Source organism: Rhineura floridana, chromosome 10, assembly GCF_030035675.1.
Source record: "Rhineura floridana isolate rRhiFlo1 chromosome 10, rRhiFlo1.hap2, whole genome shotgun sequence".
NCBI lineage: Eukaryota > Metazoa > Chordata > Lepidosauria > Squamata > Rhineuridae > Rhineura > Rhineura floridana.
The window spans coordinates 79,172,377-79,186,829 of NC_084489.1; the positions used below are offsets into that span (position 1 = coordinate 79,172,377).

Below are 14,453 nucleotides of genomic sequence, written 5' to 3' on the forward strand. Positions count from 1 at the left end.
TATTTATTTTATTATTTAATTTGTATCTCGCCCTTCCTCCCAGCCTATTGCAGTTGCTTTGAATGTATGCATGTTATAAGAGATTGGGGGTGCAAGAGATTGGGGGTGGAGAATGTGGCAAAAAATTGTGTACGAGTATAAAAAACTCATATAACCAGTTCAGCCCATAAAAATTATCTTTGTGAGTGCAGCATTAATCCATTTTTGGACTCTACAAAATACAATATGCTAGGCACTTATATTGACATGATTGCTTGCTAGTTTTATTTGATATAAGAATTTCAGTAGTTATATATTTTTTAAAAATAGTGCTTGGGTGGTGTAGTTTCAGCTCATGGATATTTTAACTGTTCATTTATTTTTCATTTTCATATTATACCCTTTTATTTTATCATTTTTGTCTGCTATGCTTCTTAGCTTTCCTGATTCATAATTTTTAAAAATTTGTTTTAAAAGTTGCACACATAATCCAAGCTGGTTGCATTTTCCAAGATGCTGATTGAAATGTAGGAAATGATCTTTCTATAAAAATAGATTCATAAGAACATAAGAACATAAGAAGAGCCTGCTGGATCAGGCCAGTGTCCCATCTAGTCCAGCATCCTGTTCTCACAGTGGCCAACCAGGTGCCTGGGGGAAGCCCACAAGCAGGACCCGAGTGCAAGAACACTCTCCCCTCCTGAGGCTTCCGGCAACTGGTTTTCAGAAGCATGCTGTCTCTGACTAGGGTGGCAGAGCACAGCCATCACAGCTAGTAGCCATTGATAGCCCTGTCCTCCATGAATTTGTCTAATCTTCTTTTAAAGCCATCCAAGCTGGTGGCCATTACTGCATCTTGTGGGAGCAAATTCCATAGTTTAACTATGCGCTGAGTAAAGAAGTACTTCCTTTTGTCTGTCCTGAATCTTCCAACATTCAGCTTCTTTGAATGTCCACGAGTTCTAGTATTATGAGAGAGGGAGAAGAACTTTTCTCTATCCACTTTCTCAGTGCCATGCATAATTTTATACACTTCTATCATGTCTCCTCTGACCCGCCTTTTCTCTAAACTAAAAAGCCCCAAATGCTGCAACCTTTCCTCGTAAGGGAGTCGCTCCATCCCCTTGATCATTCCGGTTGCCCTCTTCTGAACCTTTTCCAACTCTATAATATCCTTTTTGAGATGAGGCGACCAGAACTGTACACAGTATTCCAAATGCGGCCGCACCATAGATTTATACAACAGCATTATGATATTGGCTGTTTTATTTTCAATACCTTTCCTAATTATCGCTAGCATGGAATTTGCCTTTTTCACAGCTGCCGCACACTGGGTCGACATTTTCATCGTGCTGTCCACTACAACCCCGAGGTCTCTCTCCTGGTCGGTCACCGCCAGTTCAGACCCCATGAGCGTATATGTGAAATTCAGATTTTTTGCTCCAATATGCATAATTTTACACTTGTTTATATTGAATTGCATTTGCCATTTTTCCGCCCATTCACTCAGTTTGGAGAGGTCTTTTTGGAGCTCTTCGCAATCCCTTTTTGTTTTAACAACCCTGAACAATTTAGTGTCATCAGCAAACTTGGCCACTTCACTGCTCACTCCTAATTCTAGGTCATTAATGAACAAGTTGAAAAGTACAGGTCCCAATACCGATCCTTGAGGGACTCCACTTTCTACAGCCCTCCATTGGGAGAACTGTCCGTTTATTCCTACTCTCTGCTTTCTGCTTCTTAACCAATTTCTTATCCACAAGAGGACCTCTCCTCTTATTCCATGACTGCTAAGCTTCCTCAGAAGCCTTTGGTGAGGTACCTTGTCAAACGCTTTTTGAAAGTCTAAGTCATGATTCCTAAAGTGATGCATCTTGGTTTACTATTGTAGGAATAAAAGTTATAACTGAATCACAATTACATTTCATCTGTTCCTCATGCCAAGCAATATTTGTTTTTCAGCAGTGCTTATCTTTTAAATTTATTATTTAATCAACTTTTTATTCACACTTAAAGTCTGATGTTCATCCTGTATAAATGTGAGTGCTAGGTTGAAATTTTTCCCAGTAAGTCCATGTGTGTGTTAAACCAAGTATTTATGTGCCTGCATGTGCTTCATTTTCAGAACTTTTTATTTGCGTCCTTTATTTTTATTTTATTTGGCTGAGTTTTATACATCTATTTTCTCACCTGACATATCCTAGGGGGCTTGGAGTAGCCATAATACAGTGAGCCCACCTTCCTGGTCCCCAGACATTTCAGAAGGTCGGGAAACTTTTAAATTCAGACCGCTACCTGGCAGTGCCATATGGAGCATCAAAGTGGTAATTAATCTGTATTTATATTCTTGTTATCCTTTGCTATCTCTCTGCTGTTCTCCCTTTTGAAAAAGATAATAATGAATACTCTTCTGAAGCATGATCTGAGCTTGATCTTTCAACAGCTTTAGCACTTTGTTGTTGTTGTTTTTAAAAACCCTAATACTCTCCCAGCATATATGCAAAATACCACATTGAGTTGGTTTCTAGTACAGCTCTGTGGTGTTTGACACTCATGGTGTAACTGAGCCATGTGGTTTGTCTTCAGTCACTGTTGTCATCTGGACGGGGTTTGAAAGCATAAAGGAGATGGGTGCCCAAATCCTCCAATGGCCATTGCATACTTTGGAGGACAATTCCTTTATTAGGCCAATCAAAATGTCACAAAATAGTCTGCAAGGTTTTGAGTTCTCCAGGATTCTTCATCAGAATCTAACCTGATGAAGAAATTTGGAAAACTCAAAACCTGAAAGGTTATATGCAGTCTGAAAGATTTTTAGCTCAACATTTTTGTATTTTATTATTATAAAAACCATATTAGTTCTTGTTGAGCCTATTGACTAGGTATTGCTGCTTTTTCTTGTGTTCACAGTTTCAAAAGAGTGTTTTAACTGTTTACTTTATTAGAAGATATGAATTCCTTATTTCTAGAGTATCCATTCCAAAAACTGAAAAGCTGGAAACAAATTTTCTCCTCTCAGGGCTTAGATTTGATAATTCGTATTCTGTTTTCAGCACTCCCACTATGGTTTCTTTCCTAATACACATATTCCACTAATATCAGTATTAACATCAGTAATTGCACTACTAACTGAATATTTTTATGCTTTATGAAAATGTGCCCTTCTTATATGCTTTATAAATTTTAGATGATGATGAAAGTTAATGCTATGTTGATACTCTATGTCTATAAGATCCTTCTGGGTTTATTTGTGGAGCTAGAATGAGTGATGTCATGAATGCTCTCTGTGTGTGTGTTCTGTTAGCAAAGAATGTTTTTACTTTTTGTTTTCCAGTCTTTGTTTTCTCAAGTCATCCATGCCCATTATTTACATCATGAGTAATGGTTACAGTGATAGGTATGACTGATGAAATTGCTGAGAAGCTACCCTAAGCCTATGGAGTAGAGCAGAATATAAACATAGGGTGGAATCCAGTTGCTGCTTCTTGCACTGTAGCTTTAGCAGACCCATCTGCTAATGGAGGAGGGCGGAAAGAAGTTTTTGCCCATTGACCTTTCAGAACAGATTTTTGGATGGAAAAAAATCCCCTCCCCTCTTTTTCCACTAGCAGATTATTCCCACTGGATCAACACACACACCCCAGCTTGGTTCAAAATCCATATTAAAAGTACATGATAAAGTTTCATAGGCCTTACAGCCCTCACAGCACTCTGATAATCAAGATCTGCTCATTTCTGCAAGCCCTGCTCTGGCCAAGGTCATGCAAAAAATATTGTTGTATTGTAAAATACAAATTATCCTTTTACTCATATAGGAAACACCTCATCTTCATAAAAAGCTCTGTGAAATGATTCTTAGTTGCATCTAAATGCCTCAATTTGCTCTAAATAGGGTCGTGGATCAGGGTTTCCTGGGAAGCGGAGACCACGTGGTGCAGGCCTTTCTGGAAGAGGTGGACGAGGGAGATCAAAACTGAAGAGTGGAATTGGATCTTTTCTTCCTCCAGGGGTAAGAATTCATGGCATAGTAGGTGTTAAGTTAATATGACCAGGCAGAAGTGTTGGTTAATGTCACTGTTAAGATCCTTTAACTGACAGTCCTGTATGTGGAATACTATGCAAAATGTGTTTTTGGTGAATATTTCATATATAGAATTGCACAGCCTTGCAGAAAAGTACAAGAAAAATACTAGCCCACATATAAATGTTCACTATCCTCCCTGTATCATTGTGTCTTCTTGGAGGGATGGCCAAACATTAGAGACTGACAGGAGAAGCTACACAAGTCACTTACATTTCAAAGTCTTTGGATCCTGTAACAGGGAAATTGCTCCCAAAATCGGCAACAGTGCAGAACACAATGAGGACTATAGATAAGAGAGAGATCTCTTCAGCACTGGCTCTGTAAGGCAGGGACTGGAACCTGTGGTGCTGCAGATTTTTTTTGGACTACAACTCCCGTCAGCCCCAGCCAGCATGGTCAGTGGTCGTGGGTGATGGGAGCTGTAGTTCAGCCATCCCTGCCCAAATAGTTCCCCATCCCTGCCTAAGCCTTGGTATCCAGAAGTATTTAAAGCCCCAGTAAATTTCACTTACCCAAAAACTCATCTGCAAATTAAAGTGTAGGATTTCAGGAAATTGTTAATTAAGCTTTTTGCATTGCTTACTAGGCAGCACTGTATTTGAAGACTCAATATTTACGTAAAGCAAAGAGCATGCTCTCTAAATGCCTATAATTCTTTTAAACTCTCGGGGGACTTGCAGGAGTGGTCAGTAATTTTTTTTTAATTGTTACTTTATTTTATAAAATATAAAATTTGGGGAGGACACAGAAATGTTTTTGCAGCACAGTATCATGGCAGGGACCCTAGAGGTGCAATCAATTTTTGTTTTCCTTTTTTAAAAAAAAAAAAGTGACAAAATATGGGAGTCCACAAATGGGGGGCCATTTTAGCCACTTATGCTCTCTCACCCCCAAATCTATATTTAATTGTTGAAGGTTGATAATAAATTGTGAACAATTGTGCACCTGGTAAGTTTCTCTTCTGTTTTGTTTGTAGGTCACAGATATGGATATTTCATCTAACAAAGATGAGGAAGAAAACTCAATGCACAACACTGTTGTCCTATTTTCTAGCAGTGACAAATTTACCTTGCATCAGGTTACAATATTTGTTGTTTTCTAGTGGAAAATATTGGTTATTTTTCCATTTCTAACTCCCAGATAAAAAATGTAGGGAATATTCAATGCCATTTTAAAAATTCTTCTTGTGACATCCAAACTCATCCAAGTAAGGTGTTGAAGCTAGTTAATATTATTTATACATGTTGAATATAGTTATTTTATAACATTATGTGGTGGTTATTCAAGTAATAAATCTGTTAGTGTGTTAGTGAACTTAAGGATTGACTATTCTAATGTACTGTACATGGGTTGCCCTAGTAAAAAATGCAAAATAATAGCTGTTGGGAGGCTGCAGGCACTGCATTACATGGCTGAATGCATGTAAGACCCATGCTTTGTCAGTTGCTGTTACACTGGCTGCCACTTAGCTTCTAGCCCCAATTTTAGTGGTCAACAGACTTATGAAGCTAGAGGTGAGCTGAAAGTAGAACTGAGGTGATATTTTTGGCCCAGTTCTCTTTGGATGTTTGTGATGAGGGGGCAAAAGGAAATCATTCCTGAAAATTAGAAAGAGGAAGGAAAAATTTCTCAGGATTTGGGAGAGGTGGTTTGAGCTTACTTTATAGAACAAGGTGATTGAGGAGGTGTTGCATCTCTTTTTTTACACTTAAAAAAAAGCCCCACCAGCTACAGCTAGCTAGTGATACAACCTCCTGAGTCATCTTCTTCTTCCTGTGAAGTTTTATTATTAAGCGTTGAGGGGGGACATACCTCCAATTTCCCTTGGGACAGCAGTGCTTTAGGATGGGAGGTTTAACTTTCTCCTCTCCAGCAACAAGCACAGTGAAAATCTCCCTCCACCCTCCACCAGCGTGGCAGTTAGACTTATAGAAAAGCTCCCATTGACACAATTATTGTGGCACTTGCTCCATACATCTAACTTCCTCTTTCAGGAAGACATTTCTTATTGAGTCAGGCATTTTTAATATTTTGTTTTTAAATTAATTTTAGTGGAAAGTTTTTAATTGGTTTATGAAATGCATATTATTGTGGTTCTCTTGTAGATTTTTAAATTGTTTTAAGTCTTATACCACCTTTCCTTACAAAAATGTTCATGGTAGTTTTACTAGTATTATTGATGTATGCAGGCAACACACCATCTTTTTTTGCCATGAAAACGATATAGTAATAGTAATGGGACTACATACATCAGAAATTCTGAAAGAACTCAGCATTTGCTAAAAAGGGATTAGAGGTGTGTGTGTCTTATAGGGTTGTGTTTTTCCCCCTGAATGCCTAGTACTGGCTGTTTACCTGAAAATATTTGTCTGATATTCTAGGATATGTGTGTAGTTTGTGGGAGTTTTGGCCAAGGTGCAGAAGGCCGATTGCTTGCCTGCTCTCAGTGTGGTCAGTGTTACCATCCATACTGTGTCAGTATTAAGGTGAGTGCTTTGAAATGATTGTGGGCATACTGTACTTGCATGAACCATATTTATGAGTTGTTTTTTACATTATATGGGAATGTCCTCTGTAAATGTGGCCATTATTTGTATGCAACTTGCAAAACACTTTAACTAAATGACATTTTGTAGATGCAAGAGAAGTTAACCTTAGTGTAATCTTGCAGCCATAAATACCACCTATTATCTTGCAGATGGTTAAAAGCAGGTATTAAGATATAAGTTAGGTATAAAGCTAGATATAACCTAAGTATTAAGACATATAGCAGTCATACTGTGTGTGTGTGTGTGTGTTTAGGGCTTTTTTCCTTTGAAAAATTATAGTGCATTTTCATTTATGAAGGCAATAAGGTTTAATTAATTTATTTTGTCTGTTGGCTGTCAGAATTGACAGCAACTGGAGTAGTTAATTAATGTTTTACATTCATTAGGCTAGGAGAAAATGTGCAAAAATTAGATTTGGATAGTTATGAGTTGACTTATGCACTGATAATAAGTTATTTGCTGCAATATACAAATGATAAACTATTTGAGTGCAGTTATATAAAAAGTGAATATTGTTTTCCATGTGTTATAGCAGTTAACCTAAAATCTACATGCCCTTTTACTGATCCCATATCACACTTCAGTCAGCTTATGTTCTGACAGAGTGGTTAAAGTATAGTAGATGGGGTAACTTTTTCAACACTCCTGGAAAAATTGCCATTTTCATTCTAATTGTTTTCAAGGAGCTCTAGATTGATTACTCCACTTGAGAATGTGGCTTATCTTAAGCATGTTAAGTGTGGGAAACTCTTCCAGCATTTAAAATGCATTTCATATCCTGATTATGAAAACAAACCAGAGAACAATTTCCAAGCATATCTCAATTTATTTCCACAAATATGGCACCATTGCATTGTTAATTGGATTGTACATGGATGAAAAAAATATTCAGTTGTGTTTAGAGCCAGTTCACATATTTACACTCTTACTGATCACAGGGAATCCAAAACTGCTCTGCTTGCTTAAAATCCTGAAGGACTTCCCCTGCAAGTCTTGCCTGCCCCTTGACTGTTCCTGTACTCCTGTGAAGGAGAGAGTTCCATCTCTGTCATACTTGCACTTGGCAGAAGCAGCACCCCTTCTGTTTCTTCCTCCCCCTACCCAAGTCTAAGAAAGAACTATGGAAGATTTAGGTGCCAAAGAAAGAATTATCCAGCCAGTACCATCTTCTTGCCTCTTGCAAGGAACTGCTCCTTTCTAGGGTATATTACATAATTGGGGTGCACACATTTTTTTCTCAGAATGTGAGTGCTTCCCCAGCCATCCCTGCTTGTATGAGGGAGTCTCTAGGATTCTAAACAAGCTAAGTTGAGGTTGGATCTCACATGATTACTTCGCAATACAGTATTATGTGAACTGGCTCTTACACTGTGACATATGGTGATAACAAAAACTGATACAGAGGTTTGGAACATGATGCTTTGTTTCTACCAGGTCCTATTATGGAGTTTGTTTGTTGCAGTATTTTATTTAAATAACTTTTTTCATCTATAGGATGTATATTTCTAGCCATATTCCAGCAAGATTAGGAAAGTAATATTTGGCACTATTATAGTTTTGTTTAAATGTCATAATGGGGAAGGAAAGGAAAGAGCAAACTGTTTCTCCAGATTTCAACTGTGTTGTCATTTAATTTCAGTAAATGTGAATCTGGATTTTGGCATTTACAGTAATTGGGAGTATGTCCCATCCTTAAATTTGGGCATTTTTTTTTCTAAAACAGATTTTCATCCATAATCTTTGCTACTGATTATCATCTGCAATATGATTTTTGACTTCCCCCAAACTGAGAACTTCTTCCTCAAAAAAAAAAAGAAGTGAGGAGGAACCACAGACATTAAAAAAATAAAAGCCTGTAAAAGCCTGTTGAGATTGCAGGGCTTCTATAAGTAACTGCCTGTCTTCCACTATGCAGATTACAAAAGTGGTGCTCCACAAAGGCTGGAGATGCCTGGAGTGCACTGTGTGTGAAGCCTGTGGGAAGGCTACGGATCCAGGAAGGCTGCTTCTTTGCGATGACTGTGATATTAGCTATCACACTTACTGCCTAGATCCACCACTGCAGACAGTTCCTAAGGGAGGTTGGAAGTGCAAATGGTGTGTGTAACTTTGTTCTTTATCGTGTTCACTATTAATGTTATTTTCATCTGACTGTATATAAGCATGCATTTCAGTCAATTAATGTAACTTGGGGAGGCTGATTTGGAAAATTTTCACATATTACTGTAATATAAAGATAAAACAATTTTAAGGTGAAAATAATTTGTTTGATCTCAGATTGGCAGTAAAGCAGTTAATGGAGTAAAGCAGTTAATCTTGCTATAAGGCCAAGTTAAGAAATAACTTGTTTTGTGTTTTACAGGTGTGTTTGGTGCAGACATTGTGGAGCTACTTCTCCTGGTCTGAGATGTGAATGGCAAAATAATTACACACAATGTGCTCCCTGTGGAAGTTTATCTACCTGCCCAGTCTGCTGTTGCAATTATAGAGAAGAAGATATTATTCTGCAATGCAGGCAGTGTGAGAGGTTAGGGCTTCTGCTACACTGTGAACTGTATTTTTTTCATACTTCAATAATTTGTTCATAGTGTAGTGCAGACTGAGGATTGCTTTAATTTATCAGATTGGTTCTTAGAATTTACTTCCTCCCCTTTATCAGAATTGCTTTTCAATGAGAGTGAGTTTTTTTCTATCCTAAAGAGCTTCTTTCAAACAGAAAGCTGTAGCTAATATCAGAGAAGAAAACCACTACCATGATTTTTTGAAATGGTTATTTCTCTTTAAGCCTAAATTGATAAAAGGCACTCTTACATGGTTCACACATCACAGTTAAAAACAAACTCTGTTTTAATGTGAACATGCAGTGTAGTACTTGTGCACACTGCTTAAATGTTCTTGCTCTGCTCCTTACCTGCTCCTGCAAGGAAACAAGCCGAAGCCTGGTTTGTCATAATGTCCAAACCTGGGCCCGTGCTTTGGTTCTGTCCAAACAAACCATGAGTGGTAACCAAGGTTTGTTCTTGGCTTACTGCTCATGGTTTGTTTGGGAACAACATACCACAAGCCTGGGCTCAGATGTTACAAGCAGCCAGACTCTGGCTTGTTTCCTGGCAGCACAGCAGTAGTAGCAGGAGAACAGCAGAGCAAAAAATTTTGAGCAGCATGCACCAGAACAATGTTAATTCATAGTTTGTTTTTCACTAAGATTTAAATGTGACATGTGAACCAGACCTCTGATGCACCTTTTCAGAAATGCAAGCTGCTTCTACAATGCAAAGGGTACTCCTAAACTGCAGCCTTCTCCTTTGGGGGAGTGCAATCCCATCTAACACAGGGTGAACACTACTCTCCTGGGTGGACAAACCACATACCAATAGTACTCCTGTGTTTTGTGGACTGAGCTTCAATTTATTGGTACTCATCCAGTCCATTATCATCGCCACACTGATTTAGCACTTACATTGCTTTACTTAAATATGATGTGAAGGAGACTTATATGTTACTTTACCCCAACCCTCCAGATAATTTCACTCAGTGGTTCATGTAGATGCTAAACTGCATATGGGAGAGAACAGAGCCCCTAAGTGCCAAGAAGTTGAGCAGTAATAGTCCTCCAACACCACCTTATAAAATCAACACTATGGGTGGAATCATTGGACCACAGTGCCTCCAATTTCCAACCTTAACAGCCTGTCCAGAAGGATACTGATAGTATCAAAAGCCACCAAAAAGTCCAAGAGAACCACCAGGATTGTTATCCTCCTGTCTTTCTCCTCATCCATTAAGGCAACCAAAGCAGTGCTAAAATCCTAACCCGAAGCCTAGTTGAAATAGATTTTGAAACACAGTCTTGTTCAAGAGCGTCTGGACTTGGATTGCAACCAAGTAAAAGGAATATTGCCCAGAAAGGGATGTTGGTGACTGGATAATTTTAACAATTATCTTTTAAAACTAAGGCAGACTTCTTCAAGGCATATCAATGCCTCTTTTTAAAGAAGCTTTTAAAGCAGTAGACATATTTTGTGTTCCTTGCAGTCTAAAAAAAAGTCTGAATGATACCTTGGTATAAAATGGTATGTTTCAGCTAACTTTTTCCCCTCTTTAACTTAACTTCCAGATGGATGCACACAATCTGTCAAAACTTAAACACAGAAGAGGAAGTGGAAAGCACAGCTGACAGTGGTTTTGACTGTACCATGTGTTGGCCTTATATACCACCAGCAAATGGTAAGAAATTTCTTAATTGGGTGTCTAGCAGCATTGCATTTGGGTTTAGAAACAACTTCTTTGGTCTGTGTCCTGACTGGCAGATGCTGAATTAATTTCAGAAGCAGTACTTGAGGAAAATAATTTATTTTGTCTGGCTTTTTAGCACTGCAAGATTACTAATGAGGAGTAAAATAATTTAGAGTAGAAAGCTTGGTAAATCTCTTCCCTGAGGATTTGTAAATCTGCTTAACATTATAATTCCAGTGAGAGAGAGACTACAATTCAAGGCACCATGATTTTGGGAAGAGAAGATTAATTCTTTAAAGATAACATTATCTTGAATATTTTGCTCTCACTGTAAGACTTCCCTTAACAAGGCTTTCCATTTTTTCCATCTGTTTTTACCCTACTATTTATTATTATTATTGTCATCATCATCATCATCATCATCATCATCCTAAGTAGTGGTGATGGTAGCCAATGTTACTGTGACTGTCTATACCCTCTTTCGTACACCTATCACAGGCAGAACTATTCTTGCTGAAAAGTAGAAAAGTAGAAACTTGACACACCACATTTTGAAAGATTCCTGTGGCTAATGCACAAGCACCAACCTCAAAGTGCCAGACCCAAGTGATGAGACTAGTGTGCATACTGATACGAGTAGCAGGGGAGGAAAATGGTTGGATAGTTTAGGCTGGGTGGAAGGGAAGAAGCACACACACAAAAATTATTGTACTGTGTGGTCTGTAGTATAGGGGCAAGCTTGACAAGCACTGTTGTCTTAGGCCTAGGGAACAGGTGTTTTGCTGCCACTGATGCTAGTCTGCCCAGCTTGGGAATTGCCAAATAGAATGGACAAGCAGCAGTACTCCAAGAGAGACCTCAGATCAGACAAGTAAATAAAGTATCTAGTGGGTAGGCATGATATTGCTCTTCCACCATAAAAAAAAAATCCATTTACAACCCCATTAACCCAGAAAATCACAGGAGTAAAGTGATGAAATTTGGGACAATATACCAGCATACAGTTCTTTCCTTCCACTTTCATGGGGGAATCATGGGGGAACAGAGGTTTGCATGTGTGGAAAGTATGGAGGAGTAATGACATGTCCAATGACATACCATACTCGCTGGTGAGAATGAAATTTAGCATGACATGGTGGCATATTGGTCAATAAGCTACAGTTCCATAATGCAACAGCTATTGCAGTGTGAAAGGAATGTTAGAAATTGGGACAGAAATGCTCCCACTGTAATTAATAAAACTAGCACAATAAACCCCATGTCTGAATGCAGCCTTACAGATGTTATTTTAATTTAATTATTTATCTTGACACTCAAGACTACATGGTGTGAAAAGTCTGATTATTTTGGAACTAGTTGCTGGTGCTACAATTCATTATTATGATTAAATCTTTTAGTCCTTTGGAGGAGTTCTTCATTTTGTTTGCTTTTAATAAATTGCCCATTTGTACATAAGATGAGCAGGAGCTTTAAGAGCTTGGCAGCAATTGATTGCTATTATACTATCACTAAGGGGGCAAAGCCCCTCTGTTCACTTCACTTGCCCCACCCTCAAGCATACATCCCAGGCACACACCCCAGGCACCCCCAAGTACATGGGCAGACACCCCAGGCACCTCAAGCACCCCCAAACATACAGTGTCTGTCTGTCTCTCTCTCTCACACACACACACACACATATATACCCTTGCTTCCCTCACCTTCCCTGTCACTCGGCTCCCATTCTCCCCACCCTACCCCATTTGTTTTGGCCGTTGGGCCACCCACGCTCCAGCCCTCCAACCCGCTGTGGCCTCCTCTGCCTCTGTCACTGTTGTGGCCTGCACAGCCTCTGCTGGGGTGTCTGCTGCTGTGGGTACCGAGGTTTTCACAGCCACCACTGCCACCGCCACTGCCACCCCTGTCACAGACGGGACCTACACAGCTGCTGCCACCAGGGCCTGCACGGCCACCGCATTTCTAATTTAGTGTTAGAAACTCTAACACTCATCATATAGGAATGAAGATAATGAAATTCAGTATTTCAGAACATTACAAAGCCATAATATATATTGGATGACAACCAATTTTTCTTCCTATATTCAATAAAGCAATGCCACTCACCATAAAATTATCTTGTTGTTTTTTTTCTTTCTAATATAAGGCATTAATTTAGTCATTGAGACAAGCTCCCATATTTTATCAATCCATTTGTTAGTAGATGGTGCCATTGATCATCTCCACTCTCACTTTACCATTGATCATCTTCACTTTCACAATTCTAGCAGCTGTAAAATTCTAGTGGCTGTTATCATACGAGAAACCATACAAGAAATCACTTTTTTATCCTCTCTCTTCAGCTGCGTATACACCATACATTAAATGCAGATTCCACTCCCAAAGAATCCTTGGAACTGTCGTTTGTTAAGGGGGCTGGGAATTGTAGCTCTGTGGGGATAAACAGGATTCCCGGGAGGGGGAAAATGCTTTAAATGTGCTTTTAAATATAAAGCACTTGGTAATCTGTGTCCTTGATCTTTAAACTGAGTTATATATCTTGTTTTCTTCACATGTAAATATTCCAGCTGCCACATCCAAACCACAGTCATTCCATGCTATTACTTGCTCTACTTCTGTTTGGCTTTCATTAGCTATTTAGACTGCTGCCTCTTTGGCTTTCCAAAAGTGCTTGACCCTTTCCTCCTCCCATCCCTCAAATTATCCAGACTCTAGAATCTATACTCCCTATGCTCTTCAAAATAAATCCAACAAGAATTACATCAAATTGGATTTTAATTTAATTTAAATTGCATTATTTTCCATTATTTTTAACTCAGTAATACCTGCCTTGATTTTCAAGATGGAGCCAGCTATGCATTCAAAGAAATAAAAATAAATTAATGCTATTGTTGGAAGGAACAACGTCTGCATTGCATTTTCCCTCACAGCCCAAAGAAAGGCATGACATAACAGAGCAATTGTAAAGCTGGCCAAAGGCCAGCTGAGGTTCCCTTGGAGGTGGTGGAAGTGCCACTCCACCAGCAAAGAAGAAGGCCCACCAGAGGGACAGCACTTAAATCTGCCAGAGATCTCCTAGTATGCCCACAAAGAACCCTGTGGCCATCGATATCTTGCAAGGGATGTTCTGGAAATGTGGGTCAAAACATCAGTGGTGATCAAAGATCCACTGAATCCTAAGTTGTCTCGTTTCCCATTACATTCCCCCCCAAAGAACCCTAAAACATGCCAGCCTGGCATTGTTAATTCCCTCCCATTTACTGCATGAAAGGGAAAGAAGAAGAAGGTGGGAAAGCTAAAGAGTGACAGGAAAAAGCTTCCATCCCACCTTCAACCATAGCTGCAGTGAGACAACCAGGCTTAGAAAATGGCAGTGGCTCTGCCACAGGATCTCTTTCCCCCACTTCCAAATGTAGGATTGTTCTGTATGTCTCCTTTAAATTATTGGGTATTAAGAATTTTAACAACGGTGTGATGCAAGCTTCAAACTTTTATATACTCTTTACATTGGTGTAAGCTCCTTTGACAACAGTGGGAACAGTTTGTGAAAGGAAGTAGCCCTGGTCTACAAGGGCTGCCTTGACATCCATTTCTAGAATAGGATTATT

General features: G+C 39.0%; 1 protein-coding gene across 11 annotated transcripts in view; it reads left to right on the top strand.

The window, feature by feature from the left end:
- Nucleotides 1–14,453, top strand: part of KMT2C (lysine methyltransferase 2C) — a 283,231-nt gene that overhangs the window by 159,789 nt on the left and 108,989 nt on the right. For all 11 annotated transcript variants that reach the window (XM_061587632.1, XM_061587631.1, XM_061587633.1 and 8 more), the window contains exons 14-20: nucleotides 2,184–2,303; nucleotides 3,872–3,988; nucleotides 5,040–5,141; nucleotides 6,445–6,549; nucleotides 8,528–8,709; nucleotides 8,975–9,139; nucleotides 10,730–10,839. In XM_061587632.1, coding sequence (XP_061443616.1) covers nucleotides 2,184–2,303; nucleotides 3,872–3,988; nucleotides 5,040–5,141; nucleotides 6,445–6,549; nucleotides 8,528–8,709; nucleotides 8,975–9,139; nucleotides 10,730–10,839 — 901 coding nt within the window. The remainder of the gene's footprint in view (nucleotides 1–2,183; nucleotides 2,304–3,871; nucleotides 3,989–5,039; nucleotides 5,142–6,444; nucleotides 6,550–8,527; nucleotides 8,710–8,974; nucleotides 9,140–10,729; nucleotides 10,840–14,453) is intronic.